General features: G+C 40.4%; 1 protein-coding gene across 1 annotated transcript in view; it reads right to left on the minus strand.

Moving 5' to 3' along the window:
* Positions 1-21,640, minus strand: part of LOC136051480 (ankyrin repeat domain-containing protein 26-like) — a 38,349-nt gene that overhangs the window by 11,512 nt on the left and 5,197 nt on the right. The window contains 13 exon segments of the mRNA XM_065740920.1: positions 756-969; positions 1,873-2,011; positions 2,219-2,252; positions 2,870-3,005; positions 3,720-3,954; positions 4,114-4,123; positions 4,629-5,398; positions 7,044-7,129; positions 7,866-7,968; positions 11,036-11,108; positions 11,189-11,222; positions 13,591-13,641; positions 16,337-16,491. Coding sequence (XP_065596992.1) covers positions 756-969; positions 1,873-2,011; positions 2,219-2,252; positions 2,870-3,005; positions 3,720-3,954; positions 4,114-4,123; positions 4,629-5,398; positions 7,044-7,129; positions 7,866-7,968; positions 11,036-11,108; positions 11,189-11,222; positions 13,591-13,641; positions 16,337-16,491 — 2,040 coding nt within the window.

Genomic DNA, 21,640 nt, shown 5'->3' on the forward strand with positions numbered 1-21,640 from the left:
TCTGACACACCTCCTCGACTTCTTCTCACAGAGAGAAGTGCTTCGTGCTCTGTGATCGGCCTAGAATGCCTCCGCTGCACTCACACGTGCTGATTATGATCTCATGTATGGAGAGTCCAAAAGTTGGACTCGGTGCAGCAAAAAAGACCAACAAGAGCTATCACTCCCCTCAGCTTCTTGACGCTCTGCTCCTCTTAACAGAAGCCAGGATACTCTCGGCCTACAGGGCTGTGAGATCATTCTGGCTTTTGTGAGGCTTAAATCTGCCAAAGCTCCCAGGGCCTTCTCAGCAAAGCAGTTCACAAACCCGAGCATTTCCCTGGCTATCCTCACAAGGGATCCCTCCATCCCATGTGCACGGCTTGGAATTCGTTCTTGATGTATTTTGTATAATGCCTGCTGGCCACTCCCCTGAAATAGTGTAAACAGTAATTATAAACCATCTGCATCTAGCAGATGAGGACAAGGGAATGATCTCAAATTTGACCTTCAGTCAAACACACCCACTAAACTGCTTCAATTGGCAGTCTGTGGAGTTGCCACAGTTCCTAATTTTATTTAAAAACGGAAGGTACAAAGACAAAATCTGTGAAGCGCGACTCTTAAAAATACTTGTACTTCCCTATCCATAGAGGTACTTCAGAGATACATGGATGTAGCACTAGGGGACATGGCACGTTGTTGGTGGCTAGACCGTCAGCATCTTCTAAAACGTGATCAGGATAACACACATGATCAAATACAAGATTGCATACTTAAGGCTTTGGATGTCACTTTTGAATTCAACTTCTTGGTGAGCCAACATGGATTTCAAATCTTTAGTCTCTTCTGCTATTAATTGCAACTCCTCTTTTTCATTTTCCAATTTCCAGGCTTTGCTCTGGACAGCTGTATGGTGGTTTTTTTCACGACCTATCATCTGTTCATATTCAAGGAGTATGTTTTGAATTTTCAGCGGCACAGCAGAACCTATATGGAGGAAAAAAATACACGAGATTGCACGTACAATCTATTTAATTCATTGCTGTACTGGGGCTAGGTGACAAGGTTTTCAGGAAGTCTCTGTAAGACAGACAGAGAAGACCGTGCCAAATACAGACGAGTCCAACAGACCCACTGCAGGACACAGTTTAGCCTATCAGCCAAGCTCATGGTACCTCCCAGAAAGCATGTATTGGAAAGGGCAAAAAATACCACATAGACAGAGAAGGAGGAAAAAAAAAAGCGTAAATAATAGCAGTGGTAACGTAAAGGTAAGATGAAGGAGAGAGAGGAAGGAGGATGCACTCCAGGTGTGGAAGCAGATTCCTAATCAACCTGTGGAGAGGACCATAATGGAGCAGGTGTTTTCCTGCAGCCCGCACTACAGCCTGTAGAGGGACTTATGCTAGAGCAGGGGAAAAGCATGAAGAGGCTGAAGGAGCAAAATTAAGTGTGTGAAAGTGGTGGGTGGAAGGTGTTTCATTTATTTCTTTTTATCGTTCCCACTACCAAATTTAATTGGCAAACAATGAAATCAATTTTCCCCAAGTGGAGCCTGTTTTGCCCATGACAGCAATTAGTGATGGCCCTGCCTTTATGTCAGTTCTTGAACTTTTTAAATTCTATTTTCACCTCCTGTCCTGCTGAAGAATAGAAGTGAGAGGGCAGGTAATCCATATGTGCATTTTGAATTATTAGAAAAGATTAAGAAAATTAGTGCTGCTTATATTTATATCAAGCTATGTGTATACATGCAAGCATATTTGATTATATATATTTTTTTTTTGGCAAAGATATTTTGGGGAGCAATTTGTCATGACTTACTAAGAGGTACCAGCAGGAAAAAAGAGAGGAACTTGTAACAGAAAACAAAGTGATTTAGAAGTTTACCTGCATAAACCGCACTAAGCTGTTCTAACAGCAACATAGCTTTTTTGCAGTTTGAAGTTGTCCACTCAGCATCCCATGTAGTTGTGTCAGAGGACTGTGTTAAATCAAGGTCATCAGTAACAGCCATCTGTGTGCTGACCTACAGACAATACAGTGTGGTAAGTATACAACACTATATTATTGCAGATCATTATAAATGCAAGAACAATTCATCCTCTCACTCAGAGATTTGGCTAAAACAGTACAAAGTTGCATACTAGCAGAAATCGTTTGCATCTTGAACTTGATGTAAAAGCTATTACCCTTTAAGTGATTAAAAGCTGATAAAAACGTAATTTTACAGTACCTTTTTCTTCTTGCTCCCTGTTCTTGTTGCACGTCTGGAAAACAGAAAGACACTTCAGTACTGGAATGCTTATACTGCATTACAAACAATAACTGAAATTGCTCTGAAAACTTAGTTTCAGAAGAAAATTAAACTACAGTTTAATAACAAAACTTTTTTACATGTAGTCGAAGGCAAAAAAAAAAAAGAAACAACAAAAACACCTCTTTATGTGTACTGAATGGCTATGTTTTCTGCATGGTATTAGGAATTATAGAACAGTTCAGGTTGAAAGGGACCTTAAAGGGTCATTAGGCCCACGTGGGGAAAGGGAGCCTAAAGGAGACTATCTTGCACCCAGTCCAACTGTGTCCTGAAGATCTCCAATCACAGGAAATTCTATCATGTCACTGGGAAGACTGTTCCAGGAATTGACTGTTCTCCTTCAAAAACATCTTTTATACCAAGATGATACTTCTCCCAGTGCAGCCTGTACCCACTGTACCTTGTTTTCTCCACATGGCTCACATCCAGCTCGCCAACCACCTGTACCCCCAGGTCTTGTTTGGCATAGAACAATCCCTATGCATTCAGTTTATAAATCTTACCTTTCGTTTTCAGGCCAATTTTTGTAATTATTAAATTATTTATAATATTCCTTATATTTAGTACCTTTCTTCATCTTGAGATGTTTCACTGACAGTGCTATCATCCATTAATCCTTGAATCTTCTGCTTAGCCTTCTTCTTTGAAGACTGCCTTTTCTTCTTCTTTTTCTTCTTCCTTTTTGCATTCAGAACAGATTTACAGCATTGAACAGAAAGAAAAAAAATCACCAATTGCGTACATTACATAAAAAAAGAAACACTCTAGGAAAAAAAACAACACAACAAAGACAAGACTAAAGATGTCTGCGATAAAACACAGACTTGATTCCCAAGATCTTGGAAAACATTCAAGCTGTAACGCTTCTCTGTCCCAATCAGGGGATGCACATAGAGCACAGATTTTCCTCAAGAAGACACAGATAAAAAAATCCTGCCTAGAGTTATGCAAAAGCATCTGTGTCTTCTTCAAACTTTTTAGACCTGTTTGGTAATATTATCTTTCCCTTTTTCCTGACAAAGGGGATCTGAGTTTAATGAAAACAAGTACACGAGGAACACTAGCATCTCCTAGAAAAGGGAGAAAATAAATTAAGTTTCTGCTTTTCTGTTCTGAGTGGCTATTTATTAGGAAAATAGCTTCTTCTCAATCTCCAGCTAAGATTCTGAAGACCCCATTAGTGTCCGTTTTAAGGAAGAAATTCACAAGATCTCTATCTCCTCCAGTGAAATAAAATTGAACGTCCAATGTGCACTCAGTTCTTAGAAAAACATATTTTTAAAAGCTTGAGAATCATGGGACAACTCGGCATAGCTTTCACTGAGGAAAGTGCTTCAAACACAAGACCAGAAAAACCCTGAAGCTAGAACCCCTAAATATTACAAATAAAAATTACAGGTTATTTTATTAGTTTACCTTTTTAGTGGCATTTCTGTTAATTTTAATCTCTCTTCAGATGAAGAATTCTCTGTGTGCATTTCTTCTTCTATCGTTCTTTCACTCTCAGTTTTTTCTTCATTCTTCCTTAGAGCAAACTTTTCTTTCACTGGTTGACTGGTAATATCGCCTGCTGGTGTACTGAATTTATCAAGATCTTGTTTCTCCATTGTTTGCATTTTGAAATGTTTCTGCTTCCCTTCTTCCTTCTCAACCTACGAAGAGAAAGTTAAGCTTCATGTATTTTTTTGTTCCTAAAGGCGATAAAAACTGTATGTAAGACCAAAGAATCTAAGGCTGACTTCTGAAATAATGAAAAATAAAACAAAAAACAAAAAATTGCTCCACAAAATGTATGAAGTCATTGAAAATACTCTGATTTCACTCATGATTTAAAGTATCACAAAAAAACACAGCCCTTAGGACAGAAACAATAAGTCATGACTGATGGATAAGGAATTAGATGGACTACACACCATTACTTGTAGAAACACAAAATAAAGAGCGGATGAATGACGGAGCACTTCCTTAATGACGAGGAAAAAGAAACCCCAAACTCACAAGCAGAAAGTTTCACAGCAATCAGGAGTTTTAGTGAAAGGCAATGAAGGCACACCATGCACAAATCACAGCAAACGAAGAGATTAGTCAAGACCCTGTTCAGAAGCTATTTTCATTCCTTGACTGAGAATCAAAATTGGTGTACTTGTATGCATTTCTTTTTACAGCAATGAGGTGATCACTACTTACACTGGAACTGACTGCCACCTATTGTTAAACTGAAACACTACATTTTGTTTTCCCCACAACGTAATTAGAAGGTTTTGAGAAAAGTACCACTCTAGTCTCTAGTTTTTTATTTCCATTCCTCCCATTTCCTTGATTTCACTAAGGCAGTCTCTGGAAATCCTTGTCAAATTTCCTCTCTCTTATCAAACCAAGTGTACTTTCATCATTTGTGGAAATCCGTCTTATTTTAGGGGGAATATTAGAAATGCCATCCAAAATATTTGTTTCTAGACAATGTCTCAGGGAATATTCAGGACTTACCTCTACATTCCTACTAATCCCATTCTCATTCTCATTCTCTTCCATTTCCTCTCCTTTTGCTAGAGGTACTTCTGTATTATCTGTGCACTTAGCACAGTCTTCTTCGTCTGCACTCCAGATATTGTCCATGTTTGCATTTAAATTACTGTGATCAGGAAGGACGGCACAATTTGAAATGACAATTTCCAATTTGGGTTCTTCTAGGTCTGCGTTAAGTTTCGTATCTCCAAATTCACCTTTACTTTCTAACTTATTACTTGATTCTGTCTCCCAAGATGAAACACAAAAATTCTCCAGTTCTTCCTTGAAGTCATCTTCTGCCACTTCTGCCGCAAGGGACGTAGATTTTTCAGATTCATCAATTTCACCAAACAGCTGCTTCAGCTTTGCTGTAACCTTTTTAAAAATTGCTTTCAATTCCATTTTCTCATTTTCAACCCACATTCTTTCATATCTTCCTTCCCACGATTTTAGATTTAACTGCTTGTCAGCACTGTGGGATTCCTTGTTTTTTGCTAGGGCTTCCTGAGGAGAAATTTCTGCTCTGTCAGTCTGCTTTACATGTGCTGTCCTTTCTACCAAGTTAGTAGTTTCTAAAATACATTTAACCTTAAATAAGCAGATAGAGACAGACAAATTACCAAGAAAAAGGAAATTACGGTTAAGCCAAGTGATGATGTTGCAGACTTATCCGATCATGCCACAAAAATAAAAACACTACCTTATTTATTTATTTATTTTAAGAAGGAAATAGAAGGATGTAGTTTAGAAACAATGGTTTTTCTTCCTTTAGATTTCTGATCACGAGCATTGCTTTTACCAGTTATAGAGAGAAGGCAGGCTAAAAGGACTTTATGTTTTAGTACACTACTTAAGAAAACAAAACAACAACAACAAAAAAACCCGACCAAACAGAAACCAACAAAACTATCAACAACAATGTAGAACACAACTGCCTTAAATTCCCCATCCTCCATCACTTTCTACTATCTGGCACTCTACAACGCCCTGCGAGCTGTGTTAACACAGTGTGAGTGATTAACAAGCTTTTTACTACCCATCACAAGGAGAACTGGCTACATTACAATCATTTGTGCTCCCCGGAGTCAGAATTATTAAATTCCATTCCAAGCTTCCAAGAAAAATATTTACTAGGAAAACCTGTTGGTTCCTGCCCTCAGCCCAAAAATCAAAAAGCAAAACATCTACCAAAGCTGTACCACGCCTCAAACCCACCAACTGCATCCTCTCTGCAGTCTCCTCGTAGCTCTGACTTCACACTCTATTCCTCAATGGTGCTGACTGCTCATATCACGTGTCACAGTCCCTGCAACATGCTCCTTGGTTTGTGTTCCCTTCAGAATTAGGCCTGCAGCCTTGGTGTCCCAAGAGGCCAAGACCATTGATCTTCTCACACTGGTTATACAGGCCCTTTTCTCCCTCCACATCTTAATTCTGAAAAAATCTTTCACAATGGAGAGGAGAATCTCAGTCGGCCAACGCTTGTACCAGCCATTCTGCTCCCAGGCTTCACTCTTTTTGCACGTCTACTACCTTCTTTCAGTACTTAAGTTCTGTTCTCTACCTCTTGAAATTCACATCCCTCTTCCACGGTGCCTGGGCATGTGGTTGAAAATACTTGCTCCACTGTCCCTTGAGGTATTACAGAAGACTCTAGACACTCACTGGAGATCCCTACCCAGTCCTGTCCTGTATGCCCAATGCAAACGAAATGCCTGCTTTATATTCCTCCATAATGGCCTCCAAAAATTATTTTCAAACACTTTTTAACTTGATCACACAAGGCTACCTTTTGCAGAAGCAGAGAAAGCATTGACAGATCATCATATTTCAGGTTTTTGCTTGATCTTTCTCTTACAAAGAGGAAAATATGGCATATTTTATCAAAGAAACAATCAGACAATAGAAAAATCTTGCTCCCAATTGAATACATATTTTGGATAGGAAAAAAAAATCACAACTGCACTGTTTCTCAGCACTGCACACAAAGAAAAACACTGCAGTGTTTAAGCAAACCGGCTGGAAACATATCAGGACGATGTCAAGTATCCATCGCAGCAGCAAGCATTTTACACAACTCTAAGAAGATAGCATCTAACTTCAGATGATAAAATCCTCACGTACAAGACTCTCTTTTCAGAACTATTTACTGAGAGGTAAGCTTTCTTTTACCTAAATGCATAACACAGTTCACTAATTCAGACTATAACTCATAATATCTGTTTTCACATACCTGCTCCCCACAGCTTTCAATGGCTTCCATGACAATCTCTTCTTCAGATGATGATGGCGCATGAAAGACAGAATCGGAGCACTCATCTACAGTGAAGAAATCACATTTTTGTAATGAACATGACTTATTACAACTTACTACAACAACAAAAAAACATCAAGATTTGATTTTAGTTCACTTGGTGGTCAAGTAACACAGATGTACCATAGAAGGATCACCATAATCACCTCTTCCCCCTTTCCATACTGATTTCAAACTTAACTTAGCTGAATCATATGAAGCAGACTTTCAAGACAATTGAAAAGCTGATTTAGAGCTCCCAGAAGCTTGCAAAGATCTGGTTCCAGCCTACTATGCTAAAATTGGATTAGCCTTTTCAGTTATGTCGTTGTACCCATATTATAAGCTGGACTGCCAAATCATTTTTAAAAAGAGACAAGTTTTATTCCGATAACAAAACTTTCCTGCTCTCTCGTGCTCAATCAGGATGGTCATGAGGTAAATGCCACAAGCTGTAGGCAGAAACCCTCAGCAACAAAACCTGAATTTATCCTCAAGTTTAACTCAACCAGACACCACTCTTACCACGTTGAGCAGCAAATTAAAGCAAAAAAAAAACATACATGTCCAGACAACACACACAACACACGCGAGAACTTCCAGGCCAGCAAGAGCAGTGTTAACTGGTGTTAATTAACAAGAGCCCAGCATTTCTTCACTGCTAAAGCACACACCCAGAACACAACAGGGCTCCTATGGAAAACACTAGAAAAAGTTCACTTGTCTATAAACACAGACAAATCCAATCTATGAGAAAGTTACCATTGTTGTGCTCCCCTGAAATATTCAGCAAGCACGCTCCATGTTCAGCTGCAGCTGGGAGCAACACACCAGGTGATACTTTTCTCAGGCTTTCGGAATCCGACTGTACAATGTAAAACACATGCATGAGAATTGGTACAAACTTGTTTTTTCTGTAATGTAATTTAATCTTCAATCTTTAATTTAACCTTTGTATCAAAGGTTTTTATATCTCTAATAAAAGGGAAAAAACATCCTCACGTCTCATCTGAACTATTCTCTCATGTTGATCAAGCTTGGCAAACCAGACAGCCACAAAAGAAATTAACATGGGAAATCAAGATGTTGATAATAAACAAGGAGCTTATGCTCGAGGGGCTTGTACCCCACAGTGGTGAGAGAATGCACCAATCACTCCATTGCAAAAAGAAAACAAGTGTGATTTGTGTTGATTAAAGGCTATTAAAGGCTAACAAGGCAAAGCTAACAGAGATTAAGGCTACCTTGAAAATCTTAGTCTTGTATTTTAAGAAAGGGGTAGGGGATGAGTTTGTTTTTCCTCACAAAAAAGCAAAAACAACAACAAGAAAAGAACAACCAAGAGGAGGGCTAGCTACAGACCCTGCTCACTTTTGTCTTGTTACTTATCTCAGACAGAACGGATAAAAACAGCCAACACACTCGGTATTTGTTGAACACTTTTGAAAAATGGATTAAGTGTATCTACAAAAGATAGAAGTTCTATACAGAAAAATCTAAATGTCTGTGCTGCTCACTCGGGAGACAACCATTTAATTCCAACTGCATCGGCAGAATAGAGCTGGACAGTGAGAAAAACAATCCTCACACAAGCTCCCTTGAGCAGCTAACAAGTTTTTATGTGCAGTAAACCATGCTGTATCAACATCATGCTAGAAAACCAACTCCAAAGCCAGTAGCTAGGAGGCCCACGTAAGCAGTTTGACCTAACTTTGTCCCACCACCAACTGAACACACAATCTACCGTGTAAGAACTTCAAAGACCCCCAGTTACAGACATAGAGCAGCAACAACACGAGGTAAACAAGCCTCATCAGGGGCAGGGCTCAATTCAAAGGGTATCACCTTATTTATTTATTTATTTTAAGAAGGAAATAGAAGGATGTAGTTTAGAAACAATGGTTTTTCTTCCTTTAGATTTCTCTGACCACGAGCATTGCTTTTACCAGTTATAGAGAGAAGGCAGGCTAAAAGGACTTTATGTTTTAGTACACTACTTAAGAAAACAAAACAACAACAACAAAAAAAACAATCAAACAGAAACCAACAAAACTATCAACAACAATGTAGAACACAACTGCCTTAAATTCCCCATCCTCCATCACTTTCTACTATCTGGCACTCTACAACGCCCTGCGAGCTGTGTTAACACAGTGTGAGTGATTAACAAGCTTTTTACTACCCATCACAAGGAGAACTGGCTACATTACAATCATTTGTGCTCCCCGGAGTCAGAATTATTAAATTCCATTCCAAGCTTCCAAGAAAAATATTTACTAGGAAAACCTGTTGGTTCCTGCCCTCAGCCCAAAAATCAAAAAGCAAAACATCTACCAAAGCTGTACCACGCCTCAAACCCACCAACTGCATCCTCTCTGCAGTCTCCTCGTAGCTCTGACTTCACACTCTATTCCTCAATGGTGCTGACTGCTCATGTCACGTGTCACAGTCCCTGCAACATGCTCCTTGGTTTGTGTTCCCTTCAGAATTAGGCCTGCAGCCTTGGTGTCCCAAGAGGCCAAGACCATTGATCTTCTCACACTGGTTATACAGGCCCTTTTCTCTCTCCACATCTTAACTCTGCAAAAATCTTTCACAATGGAGAGGAGCATCTCAGTCAGCCAACGCTTGTACCAGCCATTCTGCTCCCAGGCTCCACTCTTTTTGCACGTCTACTACCTTCTTTCAGTACTTAAGTTTTGTTAATAAGAACATTAATAAGAACAGTAGGAGTGAGCAGATGTAGTTTATATAAAGTGTAAAATCAAAGTATTCAAAAACAAAGAAAATAATGCACACTGCCAAGTTTGGCTTCTGTGGCTTCTACAAATGAAAATACATTTTAAAAGAATTATTTGATCTATTTTTATTAGCTTGTTTGTTTTTAAACAAATCTTTTACCTACATCAAATCTTGAACAGTAAATAAAGGGCTGACTCCTTTTGAAAGTACTTATATGCTTTCTAGATCCTTCAATTTTAATTACACAAACATTATTCACGTATACAAGTCAGTGACTATTTTACTTCAAAGCTATCTGTAGGTGCATAACAATCCCAAGAAAAATGTTTTTTTTTTAAAAAAACTATCAATCAGTGACAGATCTGTAAATTTCAAAACAACGCTTGAAATATGCATCACTTCAATTTAAATCAATGTAAGCAAATGGAATGATGTTTAAAGTACACATGCTTCCATCTCCAGCATTGCAGAGTGTGTTGAACTACCAAATCCTAATCATTGCAGAATCCCAGTGCAACTGACTACATACTCCAGACATCACTGAAAAAAACGTCAATCCTTCAGAACATCAATAAGAACAGTAGGAGTGAGCAGATGTAGCTTATAAAAAGAGTAAAATCAAAGTATCCAAAACCAAAGAAAATAATGCAGCGTGAGATTATGTACAAGCACGGAATGTCATCCCACAGAGAAAGGAAAAAAGAAAAAGATCCTTATTTGAGCAGCTCAAGCATTAAGCACTCAAGGAACCTAGTGAGAAAGAAAAGAGAACCAGGTGATGAACAGTTTGACTAGATTTTGATAAATAAATATTCTTTTTGATTATCAGTTAGCATTCTACCATGTAAACTAGGGGAAACCATAGCAAAGTTTGAAAGAGAACAAAATAGGTTATTAACTTACCAACCCCTAAAGTCTGCAAATCTGACTCAATGAACAGCTACAAAAATCTGTTTTTTTATCTTGGTATCTACTGCGTTTTTGCCCCAGACCATAAATCTACTGCATGTTCTGCCAAAGGTACATCTCTTTTTGGAAAAACTCAGAGCTGAAGAAAGGTTGACAGACCAGAGACTCCTTTTAAGGAGAAAAAATTGAATTGTCTGGAAAAGCAGTTTACTGCAATCTAATAGAGAACTGCCTTAAAATAACTTACTTGACATAGCCATTTTCCTACAAAGGCACTGTACCTTGGAGGTAAAATTCAGTTCTTCTTCGTCAGTAGTATGCCAACTGTCACTATCGTCCTCTTTTTCAGAACTTCTTAGAAAACAAAGCAAAATAAATACTGGTTCTCTCAAATCATTTCTCAAGTAAGTGTTTGGTATTTTTAGAAGTCTCACCTTATTGAACCTCCTCCGGAAATGTCATCTATTGCTGTTCAAATATAAATGGAAAAGTGGAAATTAGATTTTGCATAGTAAAAATTAATCAGTACCAACACTGAACACGGAAAAACGGTTCATAATAGTATGGAAGCTGGAGTGGCCAATTCAATAAAAACACCACGAAGGAAAGCATCTACAAAACAGTGCTTTTTCAAACTATATTGTAAAAATAAAATGATAAAAACAGATGAGAGATATTTGCATTTTATTTGCTGCTCTTCCAAGCTATGGATTATTCTGAAAAACGTAAAGAAAATCAAAAAGCATACTTGAGAGCTAAAGGCTGTCCTTAGATAGAAGAATCACCAGCAGTTCTCCACAGTGAATCATCGAAGGATATACAAGAGACAAAAGGAGCATTACCCGGGCATGCTATACTACACTGCAAGTTTTCATCAGTCCAGTGGAGGTAGTAATTCACACCTAAGATCATACGGTAAGTCGCGTCAGAAGGGATCTCCAGAAGTCTATCAGCCAACTACTTAAAGCCAGCTCAGCTTTCAGGTCAGGAAAAGTTGGTTAGGGCTTTATTCAGTGTAGTCTTGAACACCTCCAAGAAGAGAAACGGTCCAACCTCTCTCTTTTGCCATCCTTATCATGGCAACACTTTTCATTTCCAGTTAGAAACTTTCTTGCTTCCATTACCACGTGGCTCTTGCACTTCCACCTCCTGCCAGGTATCACAAGGAAGCACCTCGCTGTGTCTTTTGATCCGCATTAGAAGCCACTGTTAGGACCTTTCAAAGCTCCCTCTTCTTCAGGCTGAGTAAGCCCATTTTCTCAGCCCCCTCTCATGGGGCAAATACTCCTTCACAAAAACGATGGCTCCCTAGAGAATTAGCTCACTGCTGAACCATCAACCTCTCCTGTAGCAGGAACTCAGAACTACAACCAAGGATCAAGGCACAGTCTAGTGAGTGCCAAATAGGGGCAGACAATCAAGTTTCTCATCTCCTGGATTTCCTGCTCTTAAAACAGCCCAGGCTGCAGCTCTTAGCTGCCACAGCACCCTGCTGGCTCATGCTCAGCTCGCCCTCTGCCAGGTCTCTGTCCTTTCTGCCACCCTGTCACAGTCCCACCATGTTTTGTAGGAAGGGATTGTTCCTCACCATGAGGGTCTTGGTATTTGCCTTTGATGGATTTCTTACAGTGTCTGCCAAATCCACTTCACCAATTGGCCAAAGTCCCTCTGAATGCCAGCTCTGTGCTGAAGCATATCCAACCATCTCCCTAATATCAGATCATTTGCAAACTTTATGAAAGTGCCTTTAAGTAGATATATCCTTCGGGTCATTGATGTACTGATGAAAACTGCACGGTAGGAAAACAACTTTTGTCCTCTTAACAACCAATACAAAATAGAAGGACTTTGAGTCCCAGCAAACAAGGAAAAACAAACGTATCTGACCTCCACATAGAAGTCAGCATTCCCAAAGTTCTTGAACTAATTGTTAACGATCATTAACAAAATGAAGGGCAAATGAGAGTACAAATTCTGTATTTCCTAAACACAGAGATTAGCTGAGAATATTCCCTGATCTGAACACAGCTTTCTGAAGATGCAATACAGTATACACATTCAGTGAAATCTCATGTAGAGAGATTCACCAAGAGGCTGAAACTTCCAATGTTAATGTTCTAACGTTAAATGGATTAAATGCTTACAGTCTGATTTTTGATGTTTTCCTCTACAGACAAACACAGAACATTCTTAAACGCTAACAGAATACTGCAGTACATATAACTAACTAACTCAGTACTAAGACTCTATCTGCTAACTTTACACACACAACAGAAAATTGCTGCTGTGTAGAACAGTTAAACACCGGACAGGTGACTTCAGTTACAACTTCATTAAGTATCACTAGAATTAATCAAAACAGCTCATTAACTTATCTGAACTTTTGCTTTCAACATATAATACATAGAACCAATGATCAAAACCAGGTCACACTATCCTTTTCAAGGCAGGACAAGAATTTCACGAGATAGCTTTCAGCTAGACCAAAGTCACAGCCATGATGCATTGACACAGAAATGAGATCTAGTCCCTAGGGATTGCCTGTTTCCACTTTATTTGAATCCCGTCCCCATTTCTGAGCAACAGAAGAACAGACTACCAAGCAAACAAACATACAACCCAAAAAACAAAACGCTATCACAAGCGACAAAAGCAAACGCTGAATTCAGTAATAATGAACTCATGCAAAACATGCAAACAAATAAATCTGCCCCAAATTCACTCTAACTTATAGATCTTAAACCACCAAGATATGGATCTGCAAGATAATAAACCTATGATGTGTTAGTGCATCACAAGACATGTTTCATATTTAAAATACTGCTGTGCATAATACCTTTCCTTCATTCTCCTTTTCTTGATGTCTGCTTAGGAGATGGTTGCATTCCTATATCCACTAAGGGAAAGGCATGGAAAGCACAGACGAAACAGTGACATCAGAATAAATTTAAAATCTTAGAAGACTGGAAAACACAAAAAGCACACAGACAAAGCTACAGCACTGGGAGAAAGCACTGTGACTATGATGTGCATTTGTGTGCATATATACATCCGTGTTTCAAAAGAGAAGTAATGGAACCGTATCCCTTCATCAAATTCTTTCACAACAAAGCTGTCACTTTTCTCTGGAGCAGAAGGTCGTCCTGTTTATATTGATTTTATCACAATACATGCAATAATGTGGAAAAACAGCTATTATCAGAAACATACATTTATGAAACAGATAAAAAGGATCACAGAATGGGCTTGGGTTGAAAAGATCTCAAGATGGTTTCTCATCCTTTCTGTTTTCCTCTGTTTCCTCAGCGGGGGAATATAGGAAAAGTTTTATCTGACCTCAGGAGATATAAATCACACAGGAGTGCTGATGTACTTTTCTAAGAGCTTTACAATGCCGAGACTAATTCTCTAACAACTTGGGGAAACAGTGAAGGAACGGCACACTAGTACGTGCTACAGTGGCTAAAAACAGTCACTGAAGACGTAACTCAAAATAAGAACTGCACCATTATTATTTTTCTTAAAAATAAACTCCTACTTAAAATCCAAGAGGTCGGTCATTCAATACGTTAGTTCTGGAAATCAATTTGCCTGTGATTAATAAAAAGGTTCATGTTCTGATATTCAAATAATCATGAGCGAACTTCTTAAAGATGCTGACCTGTTCAACTTTCTTCACAGTCCTCTAACTAGAAAGTACAAACGTAGCAGAAAGAATAAGGTCAATGTTTTAAATGGCAGAAAAATAACAGAGAAAAGCAAAAGAAAAGAAAATAATTCCAAAGTGGGCATTTCTCTGGTCTCTGCCTTGGAATCCCAGCTTCTCCTCTAACGAACACTTTGAGGACTGTAACTGTGGCATATTAAAAGGAATCGCATGATGCAGAGTGTGGATGCAAGCCAGAGACTGCAAAATTAATTCCAATATTGTTCCTACTATGCTACTGAAGTTTCCCTCTGTGCCCTCCAGTTCACCTGCTGGGTCACCTCTAAGAGTCTGTTGGAAAAGACCGTTAAGATTTAAACTGAGTTCCAACCCCCCTGCTTTAGGCACAGGCACCTCCCTCTAGACCAGGCTGCTCCATCCAGCCTGGCCTTGAATGCCTCTGGGGCATTCAAGGTTCAAGGCATCCACAGCCTCACTGGGCAACCTGGACCAGCGTCTCACCACCCTCACAGTAAACAATTCCATCCTAATATTTAGTCTACCTTCTACTCAGAATAAGAATCTTTCATATTGTAAAGTGATCCAGGCCTGTCAGCCCTTACTGTGGAGAAAAAGAGAAACTATCTACATGCACAGAAGGTAGCAACTGAGTGGGTTTGGGGTGAAAACAGGATTTTGATGATTAAACCAACTGTATCAAGCCCCACCGAAAAGCGAGCAAACAAATCTGCAAAACCAACCTACGAGAAACTTTTCCAACCAATGTCGATTTCAAAGCAACTGCTCCTAAGTCAAAGACAACATCACTTGGGTCTAAAATCTATTATATCTGTGAAGAGTCTGGGAAGAAAAAATATGCCGTGTATTCTTTGTTTATACTTCCCAACGCCTTACAATAATAATAATAAATGATGAGCAAGTGTAATAGATAATGAATTGTGTTTGACATAATTCTGACACAAAGCCCTTAAAAATAAGGAATAAATAAAATCTCCTATGTTAGGGGGGCCTGAAATGTAAATGGCAAGGTAAACATTTCCTTTATACTAAAACAGTGGTTTTCTAAGATTCCTTTGGGGCAATATGAGCATATAAACGCTGCCTGGATTTTAAAGGAGTTCCCTTCCTTTAATTACAAAGCAACGAGCCAAGGCTACAGTATTTCTGGATCACAAAGTCCTGTGGTCTTTCTTAAATAAAACCGATTGGAGCTGAAGAAAAGCATCACTTTTATCATAAACCAAACCATGTACAAAAAGATGCAGTATACACAAACACTGTACCATTGTTGCTGATGAAGTTGCCTGTCCAAGACAATTTTTGTTAATGTCTCCACAGCACAAAAACAACTGTAATTGAAGGTGAGAAGTTATGTGACTTTCTACAAGGAGCTTAGTACGGGTGAGACTATCACAATTAAAACAAAGTGACAGAAATCCTGTGGAACTCAACAAAACATGCATCTTCTTGCAAGTCTTCTGCTGCTTCACTGCTACAAAAGATAAAACAATTCAGGACAAAACTACAGCTGTTGCAATCTGATCTTCTGAGCAAGGATCTGAAAGAGCATCTCTAAGAAAAACTGCACACCTGAATAAACAAGGTCACTCTAACCTAGTTTGTTCCCCGTCTTCCCTTCTCCTCCTTGCCAAAAGGAAAACTCAAATAATGGAGCAACTTGATGGGTGCTGAAGGTGACAACTGTATGAGTGGATAGATGTAATGAACACAAATCACAACTGTCCTCACAATCTGTTGAGATGCATTTCAAAGTAGCCGCAAGCAAGCACATTCATAAAACTTCTTGCAACAGTCGAACTGATGCTTCCACCAAAATCAATACTAAGCGCCGTAAACTAAAAAGATACAAACCAACCTAAGGAAGAAACCATCATGATTTTCTCATTAGCTCTACCACAGTTAAAAATCCTACCTCGGTCCATAGCAGGTGCACCCAAGGTAAAGCCAGTAGCACTAGACTTGTCAGGAGTCATAGGTACTGCGATGTCTTGGCTATCACGTGCAGAAGCTTCCCCTGTGTTCTCCCCGTCTGCCAGTTGTTTACTAAGACTATAGAAAGAGAGGAAATGCATTTGAGAAAAATAATCCCATACCTGCACACAACACTTAATGGAATAGTAAGAGCCTCCTACTATCCACTCTAGACACATCCATAGCCAAAATGTTTGATATATTCAGTCAGGGTAACACAGTCTACTTATTGCCTGACTGTAACATGCTAAAGTAAAAATATAGGAATAATATTCATGCACTAGCTTGGTTATTACTGCAACCAGTTTGGTGCAAAAGTGTTCTACATCTGACAACGTCTGGCAGAGCAGATGGCAGAATACTGGTATCCTGACTAAAACAAATAATACCTGACCTTCCTGGTGCTTACAGCTATGATATAAATGGGATATCACAGAGGAAGTCCCCTTCTGAGAGGGAAAGCTGTGTTTCCAATATGCATGAGAAAATTAAACTTCTTTTCTTCAGGTTAAAGACAGAAAGAAAGGGGCTTTTTCAAACTGCTAAGGGTCTGACGACAACTACTCAGTGTGCTTGTATCCAAAGCTGCAGTCATCCAAACAGTACCTGCAGGAGTTTCACCGAATCACAGAACTGTAGGGGCTGGAAGAGACCTCTTTGAGTCCAACCCCCTGCCAAAGCAGCTCCCTAGCCTAGGTTGCACACGTGGGTGTCCAGGTGGGTTTTGAACGTCTCCAGAGAAGGAGACTTCACCGCCTCTCTGTGCAGCCTGTGCCAGTGCTCCGGCACTGCACTGCAAAGAATATCCCACACACATTTGCGCAGAACTTCCTATGCTTCAGTTTGTGGCCATTACCCCTATTCCTATCACCACACACTGCAGAGAAGAGTACAGCCTCATCCCTTTGCCTCCCATTCCTTAGATACTTATAGACATGGCTCAGATCCCCCCTGAAGCTTCTTTTCTGAAGGCTGAACAGATGCATTTTCCCCCCTAAAAACACAGGGCAAGGCAGCACAAACAGAAGGCACAGTTCCTCCTGCATGGGACACCTGCTCCAGCAGAGCAGCAGATGAGCTAGAAAGCAGTCAGCATCTTTCTCCCTCCAAGGTCACGTAAAATCCTGCAACTCGTCAAGAATTTATAGGGAGTGTTTTTCTTTTTCACACAATCATTAAAGGTTGGAAAAGGCCTCCAAGATATCCAGTCCACCTGTCCACCTATCACCAACGCTGCGCATTAAACCGTGTCCCTTAGTATCACTCCTACACATTTCTTAGGGACGGTGACTTCACCGCCCCCCTGGTCAGCACGTGCCAGTGCACAACCGCTCTTCTGAACAAAAAGTTGACTTCAGCATCCAACCTGAACCTCCCCTGGCACAATCTGAGGCCGTTCCCTCCCGCCCTAACAGATCCCATCACGGGCAGGCTGATGAGCCTCCTCCACAAGATCAGTTCCTCCAAGGCAGATCACCCAAAAGCTCCTTGCTACAGCCGCGCCCGTCCCATCCCGTCCCGCCACCCTCACCGCTGCTCCTTGTCACGTCCATCGATGCTGCACTTCTTCAGCGCCTGCCGCACCTGGACCAGCACTCCTGCAGCGGCCGCTCGGTGCAGCTTGCTCAGCTTCTTCGGCCGGAGCTCGTACGCACCGGCGGGGCACGGAGAAGCGGCGCTGCAGGACGGCGGCGGCTCCCGTTTCTTCTTTCCGAATGTGAATATCTTCTTCATGTCGTCTCAGGAGGCTACCGGGACGAGGAGCCCAGAGCACAACGCGAAACCCTGCTGCACGAACAGCAACCCGCAGCCAAATGAGCGGTTGGGCGTCCGGGCGACCGTTGATCCCCATGGCAACGCCGCGAGCACGAAAAAGAGGCGGGAAGCGGAGCTACGCGGTGCCAGTGGGCGCGCGCCCGCAGACAGCAGGAGAGTATGCGCATGCGCAGACTCAGTCGCGTCAGGAGCTGAGTGGACGTTTCCGTCCTGGTTTTGCTGCTTGGTGCTGCTGAAGCATCGGCAGGGCTCATTCTTGGTCTCCCTGTGGGTGTTATTTAATAGGGGCCTCAGAGCACGAGTTTTTCCTGTGTTTTGGAACTCCTGCTTGCATCTCAGCTCCTTAAAAAAAGGGAGAGCTGGCAAACAAGTCTCTTTAGAAGAGCTAAAATATAATAATTTAGAAAAAGGAAAAACAAAAACAAAAAACTTTTTGCTGAAACTGCAGCCACACAAATCCGGTTTGCAAAACCTATGCGGTGTGAGTAGCTATTTTGAGAGCATCTCCTTCATCAGCGCAGTCATTTAATGGAGAAGTGACAAGCAAGATATGTTTTTAGCTAGGTTTATTTACCTTCTTCCACGTGCATTAGAAGAGTTGCAGGATATTGCTTATCAGAGTGCCATCTATGTGCTCTTCCCAGGAGAAAGTAGTTATGTCAGGTGCTCTGTAAGCTGGATGCGTGCTCAGCTGCAAAAGGTCAGCTTTCTGTCTTCCGTTTTTCCATCTTTTTTCTCCCTCATGGATGATATTAAACATACCACTTTTAAGGAGCATTTTTAATTTGTTGTAGTTAAAAACAAATAAATAGGTCATTTGGAATTTTTTTTTTCAGATGTTGGTATTTCTTGTAGTGGCTCTTCATTCTCTCAGCATGTTCTCCTTAGGTCATCTGGAGCTTTCTCTGGGTACCATCAAGTAATGGCTATTTCTATTTTTGTCTGCATGAGGTGATTCCGTTCTGATATCCGGTACAAGTGTTGCATAAGCATTGGCATTTGGGTTAGTCTGCTAAAGACTCACCTTTCATTTGACATAACTCAACACAGTTGGATAATTTAGCTCGCAGTCCTTGCAGCTCTGAGGTACAAAATGGCAGTCTAAAGCTCTCCTGTTTTTATTTTCCCCTTATTAAATCATCGTGTGTATTTTGTTTACCAAAGAGTAGCAATAGCACTATAGACCTGTTGGACTGATACCAGTGTGCTGCACATTGTCTGGTGACTTACTACACCTGCTTTGCAGCTGATGTGCTTAGAAGCTGGGAAAGCTTCCCAGGCACAGTGTATGTTTCTGCATTGCTAGCTCCAGGGCTATGAAGAGAGCTGGGTGGTTGCATGCATCTTTCAGGTAGAGACTGTAGCAGCTTCAGCTCTGCCTGAGTGGAGAGCTGGAGTTGCAGTGCTGCTTTTGGTATTACACTTCTACTCCCCTGTGCAGCCAATGTGTATGCTTAGATGTAGTTTAGCTTTTCCCTGTCCAGTCTGAAGCTCTCACACTGTATTTCATGCACACAGTCTGTTAATCCTCCGGTGGATTAACAACTAGCTTTCTACTGAAAAGGCTGAAAGGATTTCTTTAGGTTTCCTCTAAGTGAGAAGCAAGGAATGATATTTTCACAACAGAAACAGGGATATGTAACACACTACCCTCGTATACTCAGAACCACATAGATTCATGAGATTATGCTGCAGTTTCAAACAGACTTATGTGTTGTTGTGAATGTAGGTACATCATAATTGGATTATTATTATTATTATTATTTTGCTTATATACATTTTAATTGATAACAAAATGAAATAAAACTTTCAACTATTTACTAATTATAAACTGTGAGAAAGTGAGGAATGTTGGCTGAAAACACCCAGCCCCTCAGCAACAACCAAACGTTAGTGCAATGTTTTCCCCATCTGGGTTGCAACCAGGGCACGAGGGGAAGTGTGGTGCTAACTCAGTTGATGGCAAATAGCATGGACTTTAGTACATTGGCTAAACACAATCCAGTAAACAGCAAAAGAGATGCAGCTGTGCTTTCCGTTTTGATAATGGAATTTGAGAATAGGTTTCAAGACTGCTGAAAAAAACATCAATAACTTCATTTCTTTGAAACTCCATTTGCAGTTGACATAAATATATTACTTGTGAATTTTCAAATTTTCAAATGGAATGTATAGAGTTGCAACTAAAACCATGATCGTGTCTCTCTAGCAGACTTTGATAAGCCCCATCTTACCAGTGAGAAATACCCCTGCCTTACTCATGTCACTGCTCTTGGCAGTACGTACACTTGTGAACAAGGGTGAAGCACGGGAAGAGTAACACTTCATCACAACTCTCTGTTGAACACCTTGAGTGCTCACTGAGAATGGCAGTCGCTGCCATCAAACCAGCCTGATGCAGTCCTTTCACAGAAACAAGGTCATGTATCCCACTGGTTTTGTGGTTTTGTTGCTCTTTTTTTGGTGTGTTTTAAAAGCAAACATTAAAAATGCAGTTTTGTGATTTTATATACATTACCTATATTATATATTTAATGAGTGTTGCTCCTGAAGTAATGCCTCCTATGTTATTCTTTTGGCCCATGATGTCAGAGGTGGGTGTTGATGGTATAGCAGTAGGTGTTGAACCTCCTCACCAATATTCCACTGCATTTTATTGCTGTGTGACAGATGGCAGCAGAGGGACAGTCTGACAAAATGGCATTTGTCATGGAAGTGCGTATGAAGAAAAGGTGTTTTCATCTGTTACCTGTCCAGGAAATAGTCCCATGTGTTGATGCCCCTCTTCAGTCATCCAAGCTGACTGTAAGGCAGCTACCAAGTCCTCCAGGCAACCATGAATTTGTATAAGCACAAAAAGAAGGATAACATCATGCTGCAATTTTTCTTCCCATAGTTCACACCTCACTGCTGCTCTTGCCAGTATCAGTTCAGAACAGGGCTTGCAGTCATCTCTTACTTCCCTAGACAAAAAACACAAACGATTTTCTTCACATAGCGCTCAGATTAAAGCATACCTTTATACCAATTGTAACCACTGTATTAGGGAGAATGAGGCACTTCAAGTCCGTGCTGTGCAGAGTTCTACAAACTTGATAAATACCACTAATGAGGAGGAAAGTCTGAAGTGCAGTCTGAGTTCTTCAATATCACTACTGGTCTAAAACAGAACATACACCAGCATGTTAATGTAAACCCTTACCTTCTATTTTTAACAGTGACTTGCCATAGGATCATGGGAAAACTCTTAAAATCACAAAGCTGGGGAATGGGCCGGCAGGATTTTCAGAGCAGCCTATGGGCAGCACAGCTCGGGAGCTCAGCTTTCCTAGGTTCTCCAGGAAAATCTCATCCTGTATTTTCCCCACAGAATTACTTAACTAGGCTCAGGAGCTTGCAAAAACCAGAGGTTCTTAACTAACTTACTGAGGCAAAGGCTTGCAGGTTGCTC

Source organism: Cyrtonyx montezumae, unplaced genomic scaffold (genome assembly GCF_038088225.1).
Source record: "Cyrtonyx montezumae isolate F1298 unplaced genomic scaffold, pur_monq_1.0 scaffold_3, whole genome shotgun sequence".
NCBI lineage: Eukaryota > Metazoa > Chordata > Aves > Galliformes > Odontophoridae > Cyrtonyx > Cyrtonyx montezumae.